Source organism: Aythya marila (genome assembly GCF_965140915.1).
Source record: "Aythya marila genome assembly, chromosome: 11".
NCBI classification, from domain to species: Eukaryota; Metazoa; Chordata; class Aves; order Anseriformes; family Anatidae; genus Aythya; species Aythya marila.
In genome coordinates this window covers 3,969,783-3,981,828 of record NC_139052.1, presented here as the reverse complement: position 1 = coordinate 3,981,828, position 12,046 = coordinate 3,969,783, and the positions used below count along the sequence as shown (strand labels likewise).

Here is a 12,046-nt window from a genome sequence, read left to right as displayed (position 1 = left end):
TTGTCTTATAGATGGCTCTGATGACTGTTCTTTTTGTTTCAGAGAGGGAAGGCAATTAAGAATAAGCTTCCCAGGCCAGCTTCATTTCTTATGACCTTTCTTATTTCTTATTGTTTGCAACCTTATTACAGAATGCTAAAAATCTACTAGAACCCAAGATTACTAAAAATGCAACACAATGACCCATTATATAAAACATCAAGTTATGTATCTGATGCTACAGAACTGTAAAAAGACTAATGCTACACTTTTCAGTTAGTCTTGATGTTAGTACCCTCAGCCTATATGTATACTCTCCTTTCTCTTCTCTCAGTTCTTCTTGTTGGCAGCTGGATTTAAGAACTTACCCCACCCCTTTTATTCATTGTTTCTGTCTTTTAAACAGGTATTTTTGAAACTGTTCCATACTTCAATTCAATATATGGCATTTATAACATGCCATGGCACCAAATGCATTTCCCATTTCTCCTGCTGTCATCAAGTTTTGAAATTACAACCTTGACTAAAAAGAACCAAATAGTTAGAATTTGGGCTTTATTTTTGGATCACACATGGACTTACTTTAATTTGAAGTTACACTAAGTAAGTTATCCTACTTCTAGTATTTTATAACTAACCTCAATCAGAACCTCTTTCTCCCCTTCATCGGTATGTTTTGCATTATCCAGTTCATCATGCATTTCAGAGAGCTGGTCTTGAAGATCTCTGATCTCAGTCTGGTGTTGTTCCTGTTCCATCTTCACTTGAAAAAGCCTCATCAGGAAAAATGAGAGAGGATTTTTTCTTTTAATGGCAGAAATAATGATTGGTTCTTCCAAGTACTAAAAAGATACAAGTATCTATTCTCATGTTGCCCAAAGGGAATGGGATATATGAGGCAGAACAATGAAATGGCAGAGGTGGAAAAATAAAAACTCTTTTAAAGTAGATATTTAAATAGAAACTTGCATTATATTTTAAACCTGGTACAATATTCTTGACTAAATCACTCTACGTTTTCTGTATTTTAGAGTTTAAAACTACATACTATGACTATGAAATATTAAAAGCAACTTGCAATAAGAAGACGCCTATAAATCATCAATCTTTCCCTTCAAGATATTCAAAAATACGCTATTTTTAAACAGTAGAAACATTTTCTACAATAGCAAACGTCCCTGTCTGATTCCTGCAGACCCAGGTACGTTTAAACTAAAAAGTTTAAGTAAAGGTATAAATTCCAATTAATAAGTTCTCAAAAATGCACTCACTCCTCTAGGTTCTGCCGGAGTTCCTTCTCGTTTTCTTCCAGCTTCTTTTTTAAGGCATCTCTTTCACATATACTTTCATCAAGTTGGAACTGAAGATCTTTCAGGCTTGCTCGTGTAGCATCTCTCTCCTCTTTTGTGTTTTGCTGATTCTATTTTTTGTACATCAAAAGTTAAGCAAGATAATATACTAAGCATAAAAAAATAAATTAAAGACTATTTTATTATATGAAAGGAGCCATTTCAAGGCTTTGATATTTTTCTTTTGCAGAAGTATTTATTGTTATGAATATTAAAATCTTGAAACTGTTACTAAAACACACTAACCACAGCTTTTCAATTTTTGTGACAAATGTGAAGTTTCCTCATCGGTTTCAAGTACATTGACTTTTATTAGGACTCAAAATGCAAACTGAAAGAAACCAGTCTGTCCTACCCATGTCTTCAGAGCATGGCTATACTTAATTACTTTGGATTCAGCACTGAAGTAATGCTTTAATTAATAAACAGCTTCTGAGTAATACGTTTTGTCTCCCACCCCATATAGGTCTCCCAGTGAACAGATTAAAATCTCCCTCAGCAGATACCTAAGAAACTTTACGTATGTCTGCCTAGTATTTATATTCATGGCACCAAATTTCTTCTCAAGTACTACTAAGAAGGAAGTGATTTCCTAGAAAGGGTAACTGTTATGAACAATGACACTTCAAAAATCTGTAAAAGCATAGGTACATCTGGACAAAAAGAATACAAAACAGAACAGCTTCTATTATTATACCCAGACACATTTGGCCACTCACAGAGGAATATTAACAGGTTTTTACCTAAAACTTACTGGCTTTCATACAGAACATTTTAGAACACATGCACTGCACATTGCAACAAGCACTGAAAAAATATTATGATTACGTAAGCAACAACAGTTTACAAAACATTCCTCATATTTAAATCTCAAACAGAAAATTCACTGGAAAATTGGACAAAAGATACCCTTTTCTAATACAAAAAATCAACTTGTTGATCAGTTGTCACTTACTTAGAAAAGTATATTTGACAAAAACTTTATAACAAAAAAGGGCAGTACCCTGATTTCTAGATCCAGTTTTTTCTGTAATTCTTCCACTTTCCTTTCAAGCTCTGTTTTTTGCTCCACCAACGCTTTTACTTCAGCTGAAGAATCAGAAACCTGCAATTAAATAGAGATACTTATTCCCACAAAGCCAAGACATTCTTTGACAATTTCCTTTTAAAATCTAAAGTGAAACTACAGGCAACACTAATAAAGTGTGGCATCAACTGCCTGAGCTCATCTTGGACTTTTCATACGGGTCAAACCAAGCTAACATTTTCAAAAGAACCACAACTTGATTTTCATTAAAATTCTTAATAATGGCTCAAGGTAGGTTGCCAACAACACAGAGAATATTACAAACCTAAAAATATTTAAATTAGTCAACACCTAAATTAAATCACTAGTAGTTGGGGACAAATTTCACTGAGATACCACCACACAAAACAGACATCAAAGGGATGCATGCTCATGTGTCAAAACAGATTTTCAAATTAATTTTCTGTAACTTCTAAAAATGTGTTTTGTATTTTCATTTTCACTAATTATAGCCCAGAATGAAATAATCACCAAAAGCAAGCATTTAGCCTTTCTTATGCTATCACTTCAACAACTGGACATTTCTTCCCATTGCTTTAGAACTGAAAAAGCAGTGTACCACATGGCAGGAAACAAAAACATTTTAAGAAGGCAACTGTCAAATGATATTAGTGTAATATAGCTTTTAAACAATATCCTAGCTTACTGGTTTTCAAAATTGCACATTAAAACACTCTCTATTTAGGTATCTATTTACATCATTATAATGAGAAGATGTTCCAAGATTATTCTTAAAAGCTACACAGGTTGGCTTTTTCTTCGATCCAACAACCTTTTGATGTCTGAGAGATTTATTGTTAAGTTTGCATCTCTTTTTTCTTGTAATAATTGAACCCCGAGACAGTCCTCATGGCAGACTCCTTTACATTCTTTTTTAAATTGTCAAGAAAAATCTTTCCTATAAGGCACTTCAGTGCATGATTAACATTAAGCTACACCACTGGGAAACTACAAGAATGGTCTCATTCAAGTCAGTGAGGGGATTCAAACTTTCAAAGCACTGTTTGAACACTGCATCACTATGAAATAAGCCCAAACATTAAAAAATAAATAAAAATTTACCGGTGTCTTTCCAGCAGCTCTTGACTTTAATGTCTGAATTTTCTCAAAAACCAAGTTGACTTTTCTCTTTGTTGCATCATCATTATCAGCACTTCTAAAACACAGAGAAGTAAGCAATGATGTGATCAAAGGCACTATTTCATTAACATCAAAACAAATTCAAAATAAGCGTCCAAACTGTTGAAAATCACAACCATAAAAATCTACTATAAAAATAAGTCAAACTATCTCAACTATGATTTCATTAAATCTTCTGAAGAAAGGTTGTTAACAATTTAAATTTCAAATATTTTCTTTAAAAGTATCACTGAACTCTTTAATTGCAGCTCTCTTCTACACGACCATAGCTGTGGAAAGACAGGTATTCAGCATATATATTACTCAACAAACATACAGAAATTAAAAGTAATTACTACTAGGTTTTTCAAGTCCTGACTACTGCACCATTAAAACATTAAACAGCTGCCAAAAACTCTTAAACAGCTGCCAAAAACTGCTACATCTGTACAGTTGTACCTATGACAGTTCAGCAATGCAAAGACATTTGAGTGCATCATAGGTATTTTAATTCATTTGTCCTTCCTTCCTCACCTTTTAATAAGTTATCATTAGAAAATATCAAGTAACAAAGTTCCTGGTGGAGAAGGTATTCTGTGCACAGCAAGAGAATTTCTGTAAATTCTTAAAATATATTTTTTTCTGTTTTATAAAGCACAAGCCTAAACTCCCATCAGGCATCATTTGAGTTCTTCATGAACATCTGTATCACATAAGTTTAACAGCTTAAGTATTTAAAAGTCAAAACATATTCTGAATCACAGATTTCAAGTGCTTTTAATCAAATCTTGAACAATATCTTATGTAAGATATATCCTGACTAGCTAGGTATTTTGAGATCCTATAATGCCTTAAAAGACACAGTTGAGATACAAAACTATGAAACAGTCATTCCATTTAGCTTTGATTTTACAATTTCAGATTTTAAATGTAATACAAAATAAATGTTGAGAAAACATAACCTCCCCTCTAAAAGTTAATTATGCTTACTGACCCTTCTTTAAGGTAATTGTAAAGTATCTGTTTAGCAGTCTCTTCATTTGTTTGCTGTGCAATATCTTGCTGGCCTTTTAAGAGATCAGGAGTTGCCTAAAAGGACAAAATACAATGTCAAAAAGTATAACCCTATCAGAGTTGTAAATACAACCTTTCCAGTTGAAATTCTCCATTCTGTTCTATTATCACAGAATTTCTAGGTTGGAAGAGACCTCAAGATCATTGAGTCCAACCTCTACCTAACGCTAACAATCCCCACTAAACCATATCCCTAAGCTCTACGTCTAAACGTCTTTTAAAGACTTCCAGGGATGGTGACTCCACCACTTCCCTGGGCAGCCTGTTCCAGTGTCCAACAACCCTTTCGGTAAAGGAAGCAGCTTATGTACTGTGGACCTCAAGTTCTCTAAGAATCATTGGAGTTTTAGCATACTGCATGAAGGAAGCATACACTACACCAAAAGATAGAACATTATTTTGTATAAAGTTCCACAGATTTCAGCATTCTGCTTCAGAAATATTACAACATTATTTACAATAATCTTCCTTGATCCCACCATCTTCCTTCATCCAGGCAAGAATAAGATTGTTTTTCAAAACACATTTTCTATAGCCTCACCTACAGGAATAATTTCTGTATTTACTAATTAGAAATAGTACCTTACTGGATTTTGTTCTAATGAACAATAGAAACACATGCGTCTAATGATACAAGAACTTTAGTATGTTACAATGCAAAACATAACTTAAAGAGTAAATTCAAAATTACCTGTGTATTAGGGACAGATGAAAATGTCTTTACAGAAATCTTCTTGGCTCCTGAATCTGATGGAATTGTGATACGGTTTGGCAACAACAGAGTAGAAGTTACTGTTTTAACTTCCTCTCTCTTATTCTGTCCTGGGAGCGTGGATGACCTAAACATGAAGCTCTCAGTATTAGCTCCATTTTGTTTATGATACTGCAAAGAACTGAAATGACTGTTCTGAGAGTCTTTATCAGGCATTTGCAGTTTTCCAATACTTCGAGCAGAAATTTTCATGTCTTTGGAAGGTGGCTTTTGCTCTCTGGATAACTGCTTGTGAAGGCAAACTTTAGATGGTCTTAGCAAGTGCTCAGCTGATTTACCCAAGCTTTTACTGAATTCACCTAAATTATTTGAGTTTATATCAAACCCTAATGGCAAGGCACTGTCAACACTTCTTGATCTTTTACGATCATCTGGATGAATTCTATTCCTTTTTCCTGACCTACCTCTTCTGTGAGGATCAACTTTCTTGTCAAACTTCTCAATTAGCTGATCTACTCCTGGAAGGGAACCGGTGTCAATATCACGGCCAGTTCCAGGTAAAAATGGGATGTATCTTCTGTTTTCATGCCGATTAACATTGTCTGCATAGATTGCATACTCTTGGTCATCAAGTAAAAATCTGTACAAGGAATTTGCAGAAGTGGGAGTAGCTGATGAGGACGATGATCTTCGTGAGTCATCTAACACCGGCCCAGCTGAATCTTGTCTGCGGAAGGGAAGAACATCTGGTCTAGGTTTTCTAGTTTCCGGATAAGCAATAGGACTAGCACACGGGGATCCTCCTGTAGATGAAAACGATTCTGAAACATGCACTTCACTTGGGCTGATAGTGCTACTGGGACAATCTAACACCTGCTTATTTTGGTCTTCTATGTCTACTGCCCTGTTTAAATGTACTTTTTTGGAATTTGCTGTGGCTGACTCTGCAAGATATGTATTTGTTTTCTGTAGGGACACGACTTTAGATGAGGAAATCCAAGGCTTTGCTTCAGTTTTATCTTCTTTTGCAAAAGATGTAGATTTACTGCACATGGAAGACTGGTAACTATCCAAGCTCAAGTTATTCTTCTCAGGATCATAAGGCTGTAAAAGCTCAGGATGTCTTTGAAAGTTCAACAAATTGGAGGATTTTGGCAATCCATCTCTAAAATCCGATAGTCCGTTTTCCTTTTCATCCAGATTGGTTATCTTGAGGCTTTTAAACATACAGGGTTGAACAAGCTGTGTTGCAGGAAACTGTGTGTGTTCACTGTTTCTGTCCTCCAGTTTAAAAGCAGTATTGGATTCTGTGGATGGCTTGCTTGCAGTCTGAGAAATAACCTTCTGATCTTTTCCAGAAGGAGGAGGATTTTCTGACAAACATCCTTCTGTATTGTTTAGTACTATGTAAGGATGTCCATCAATTCCTTGAACTCTAATACTGACACCATAAGATCCCGTCTTAGAATTCTGTGCATTCCTATTCTTCTGAGTCTCCTCACTCGCAAGTTCAAGAGTAACTTCATAGTCCTGCTGCATGTGCTTAAAACCAGGAAAATACGGCTCCATGACTGCCTGAGGATTGCAGCTGAATAGAAAAAAGTTACCAAAATCAATTGTTTTAAATACTTTAAATTATTTCATTAATTGCTTTAATCAGTCATTCAGTACAACTCTGAAGACAATAAAATTAATCTATAAGCTATACAAGGCCCAAAGCATATGCATTGTTAAACAAACAACTGACTGACCAGTTCTGGGTGAAAGATACTGTTATTTTATGAATGTAAATGTTACGAAATAACAACAGTTAAGATTACCTATGCAGACTTGGTGCTGGTTGCTTTGGAATCAAATGACTTCACATATAACCAATCCTAGTGCAAATTTTTATTTTATTTTTTTGATTCAAGACAGCTTTTATTTTGGGTATTGCCGTTTTATGTACTCAAAGATTGTTCCCTTCACAAGCCAATGTTGATTTTGTAGCCAAAAGTTAGCATCAGCCGTATGAATATGTAAACATAATCCCAGGAAAGCAAAACACAAGCAGGCAGTTTTAGGTTGTGAGTTTTATGTACCTAAAGCACTGCAAGAGAAGTCAATATCCTCATGCCTTAGAGTTCCATTTGTATGTACTTTGTACTTTGCTTTCAACAGTTGTTTTCAGAAGTGGAAAGGTCACTGTTTCCCCTAACTTTGTCACCCCATGGCAACTTTATGTCACTCTATCCCATTTCACAGCAAAAAAATATGCTTCTAAAGACATTTGAAAATAAACTTTTTCATCTCTCAGTCATCCACAACTGTAAACTTTGCTACAAATAATTTAACAGTCTTCTAGCTGTGGGCTTGTTTCAGAGAACAAGCTGATATTTTAAAATAAATACTTTGCTATGCAACAAAAATGGGAAAATAATGCTTGTATTTCCAAGGTTGGTAGTATATTTTTCTCAGGAGCAACAGGAATGTGAAGTCCAGGCTGTATGTGCCAAAACTGTTTCAGTTCTAGAAAACAATAAAATTAAATGCTACCTGCACTTTTAATACTAAACTCCATTCATTCCTTTCTGTAAGAGCTGCTTTTGTGTGTATTTTTACTTCACTGTCTGTTGTGTATTATGAGTGTTTTAGTAGTTACCAGTAGCAGAGGCAATGCAGACACAGAAAGAGCTGTGTCTTTAGAAGAATGGAACTCCAGACTCTGTCAGACTGATGCAAAACCTGAAAGGAATAAACTTTTGAACTGAGCTGGAGAGCTGAGTAATCACTGAAGCTTGACAAAACCAAGATTACTAAATGACAATGAATAATAATCAAAGGGAAACTGAAACAACAGGATGTCTCATTGAAAAAAGAACAAGCCTCTGCAGCAAGTTTCACCCACCTATGCATCTGAGTGCGAATCGTCTCCCTCAGATATTCTAAACAACAGCAGATTTTTTGTTGTTTTTCCTGAGAGTGTATTAGAAAGTTTGGTTGAATATTAATAGTATGCTAGTTTCTAACCATTTCTTCTTTCTCCCCTCAAAAACCTTTTCTTCTCCCAATAAAAACAACTCCAGCTCTTCCTCAATAGCAGGCTCACTTCATCTGAAAGTACGATGAAATATGCTACTCTAATTACAATGCTACATAATAATTGATTATTTTGATGCAGGACATAAAGAGCATTCTTCACTATTGAAGTTTTTCTTAGATACAAAAAGATGTAGTGAGCTATGTAGTGAGTTATCACAGGGGTTAAGATCACTTAGTAAAGGGAAATAAATTGAAACTACAAATTTGATCTCTATTTAAGACTTCTTCGAGTAAGAAGAGAAACATAATGAAGGGAAAAGCAAACATGAGCCAGCAAAGACTACAAGAAGTGGAGAAATGAAGGAGGGAGAACACAGAAAGGAAACCACAAGTACCAATACATTTCATTATCTTGGGCTTCTGGTCTTTGTATTTTTCCATATCACTTGACTTTCCTTTATGATTACTTGTAACAGCTCACATTAATTACAGTGTTTCTGTGTATAAGCAGAGACAAAATGACAAAGTAAAAATAGCAAGAGCTTATTCTAAACACACAGAAGTCAATGAAGTCATCTCCATTGATTTGGTGGGTTTTTGACCAGAGAACTGAAATCAGCTACTCAGCTGCACTGATGCTAGCTATGAAAACAATGGAGGAAAAAAGGAACAGGACAATACAGATCAGCAACTCAGCATATACACTATAGAGGAACCAAGCTATGCTGATCTAATAAATGGTAACTGGAGATTGGAGACGAAACCAGGGTCTCCGCTCCGTTCTTTAACCTGTTGAGATCCATCTACATTTATCAATGCCTCAAAACTGTTCTTTGTTTGCTCAAGGCAACAAAAACATAAGTATTTTTTAAAGTTCAAAAGTTTTTATCAAATAAAGTTAGCACTTTGAAGCTTTTATGCTTTCCATTTTTATATACAAAGTCTCTTTGGGAAGAGACTTTATCAGGGAGTACAGTGACACAGGGCAAGGGGTTTCTAAACTAAATGACTAGATAGCTTAGACTAGATAAGGAAGAAATTCTTCACTCAGAGGGCAGCGAGGCACTGGAACAGGTTTCCCAGTGAAGCTGTGGATGTCCCATCCCTGGGGCAAATAGTGGAAACAGCAGTTAGGTTAACAATCTAGTTAAAAGTAACCAGTAGTATTTTTTTTGTCTCTTATAGACTACAAAGAAATAAGTGCTTTTGTCTTGTTTGTGAGTATTAAAATACTTCACTTTATTATATAAAATGATAAAACCTTGTGGAAAACGAAGTTTAGAAACATATTTAAATAAAATATTTTATTTTTTCATAACTGAAAAACATATATACAAGAAAGTAAGACAGCTGGCCCAATCATTCAAATATCTGAAGGCTTAACTTAGAGTTCCTGTTTTATTAAACATCCAACCAGTGAATGAACTACCTAATATCAAAATGTTATTTTACAATACGTGAAAACATTGTTTTTTCAATATTATAAACTTTTTTTTTTTAATTAAAAAAAGTCTAGCATGTTTACTAATACACACCCTTTCCAAAGAAAACTTAAAACCTCTAATGATGTTAATTGTGTAATTATAGTCACAGTCATTTTTACGCACACATTACATAGTTGACATCCCAGACTTTGGCAGGCTTACAGCAATAGATTAGGATGAGAGGACTGACGCTGTGACTCCACCATCTGTCTACCCCACTCCTCTGATGGACGTCACCATCTCCCAAACAGGAACTCCTGAACCATTTGTGTGTGCACACCTCTGCCATGAAAATTTGCAGCTTGGCACACTAGGTGAATGCAATCAGCCTGGTTTTCTGTACTACAAATGAAATACATTCTGACCTGACAGAGGGGAGTGGCAGGCAGCTGGGGGCACTGACAGCTAAAACTGTCTAGTTTTAATCTTCTTTAAGGCTGCCAAAGCTCTCAAATGTTATGACAGAACAGTCTGTTTACTCTTAAGCTTATGAAGAGAGGTTAGATATTTTAACAGTACTTAAGAAGAGATTTTTCCTATTTGTGTGGCTGCTTATTTCATTGCAGCTACTTATCAAAAACAGAAAGTGTTTTCTTATTATTGAGGGAGACACAAATTTTGAGTCCAGGTTTTCTGCCACACTAATACTTTCAATTTTGTATTATATAACCTTGTTAGTAATTATTTGCAGTACCAAAGGATTTTTAAAAAAGAATACAAAATGAGAGACTTTCGTTTCTTTCCAGAAAACAGAGTTAATGATTATGCATAAAGTGTTAATTCAGTAGGACACTGTCATATTATTTTACAAAACCAGTTCTCCTGTATGTCACAACAGCATCTACAAATTAATCAGGACATATGAAGTAACTGCTTCAAGAAATTATTTTATTCTGAAAATATTCCACTTGCTAAAATGACAGAGAATATAGTCAAGGACATGCAATCGCCATTATCTTTCAGAGATGAAAAGTTGCAGTTCAGAACAGGGAAAGGATATTTACATCTGCCTGGTAACTTTATGTGCTCCTCACACCAAGTCAAACTATTGAGCAACAAAGTTTTACCTGTAAACTTGCAAACACTCCAGAAAAGAGTCTAGTTTTCTCCAGTTACACCATATACACTTAAGCAGCTGGATTTATTGATCAACAAGCTCGATAAAGCCACTTGCATCTCAAGCAAGTCCAAAAGAGCAGAGAATTAAAGATGCAGGAATCACAGTCAGACACAAGCAAAGCAAATCTGCTCCATGCATTATGTTTTACACATGTCATTAGAGAGGATTCACTGTATTTCCCAAGTCATTACCTTTAGTTCAGATTTCAGCAGAAGAGTCATTTTCAATCAAGTATCTCCTTGCAAAGTTCAGAACACATTGCTGTGAAGGATGCTTACTCCATTTCAACGTTGTGTTTCAGCAGCTGCCTTAGAACAACACAGGCCATGACACTCTACCCCATAAGAGCTGCTGTTCTGGCATCCCGTTATCTCAGCTGTACAAACCCCGTTCTTTTTATGACAAAGCCAACAGCCATGCAGCTGCACAGTGACCCAGACCAGCTTTACTGATCCGGAAAGAAAAAAGGCAGTTTTCTATCAGATCAGCAAGTGAGGGAATAATGAGATCACCTATTCTGGCAACAACATGGCCTTGGTGCAGCTCAAGCTTAACACTTCTGCAAACAAACAAAAAAGTAGCACTCAAAGCTGTTCAGGCCTTTCAGTTTTTATGATTTCTTTTTAAAAGAAACCTTTGTAAAGACTTTTAAACAATCATTTTAAATACTGGCCTCAGTTGGTATGAAAGCCCCATATTTTATCATTTCTGAGAAATGGTCTCATTTTTCTTAACAACTTATTTTTGCCAAAAATGGAAACATTGCTGTTCAGAAAGGGAACTTGTCGGGAGAGGGCCTAATGCCTGAAAATCCAATACTCTCAATGTTCTTCTGTAGCAGTTTGTTCTTCAGTGATACAATACTTTGCAAAGTACCACAGGAGAGGAACACTGAAGATTTAACCGTCAAAAACATTTTTTATACTGCCTCCAAAACATGTCCTTTCACAGCTGATGCCACCTATTTTAATGCTAGCTACCAGGAGTTATTTGAGACCAATGTTACAAAATAAAACCCCTGTAATTTGGAACCCCTACTGTTCTCCCTGCCAACACAAAGAGAAAAGAGTGCTTTTGAGAAGTGTATTTCTGTGCCAGAGA

At 35.4% G+C, this 12,046-nt stretch overlaps 1 protein-coding gene across 6 annotated transcripts in view; it reads right to left on the bottom strand.

The window, feature by feature from the left end:
* The window catches only part of CGNL1 (cingulin like 1), a 57,820-nt gene that overhangs the window by 36,471 nt on the left and 9,303 nt on the right, over positions 1–12,046 (bottom strand). For all 6 annotated transcript variants that reach the window (XM_082768846.1, XM_082768845.1, XM_082768848.1 and 3 more), the window contains exons 2-7: positions 5,300–6,908; positions 4,529–4,623; positions 3,478–3,571; positions 2,332–2,433; positions 1,251–1,399; positions 618–753 (exon numbers count right to left, since the gene is read on the bottom strand). In XM_082768846.1, the coding sequence (XP_082624972.1) occupies positions 618–753; positions 1,251–1,399; positions 2,332–2,433; positions 3,478–3,571; positions 4,529–4,623; positions 5,300–6,889 (2,166 nt within the window). In that variant the 5' untranslated portion in view covers positions 6,890–6,908. The remainder of the gene's footprint in view (positions 1–617; positions 754–1,250; positions 1,400–2,331; positions 2,434–3,477; positions 3,572–4,528; positions 4,624–5,299; positions 6,909–12,046) is intronic.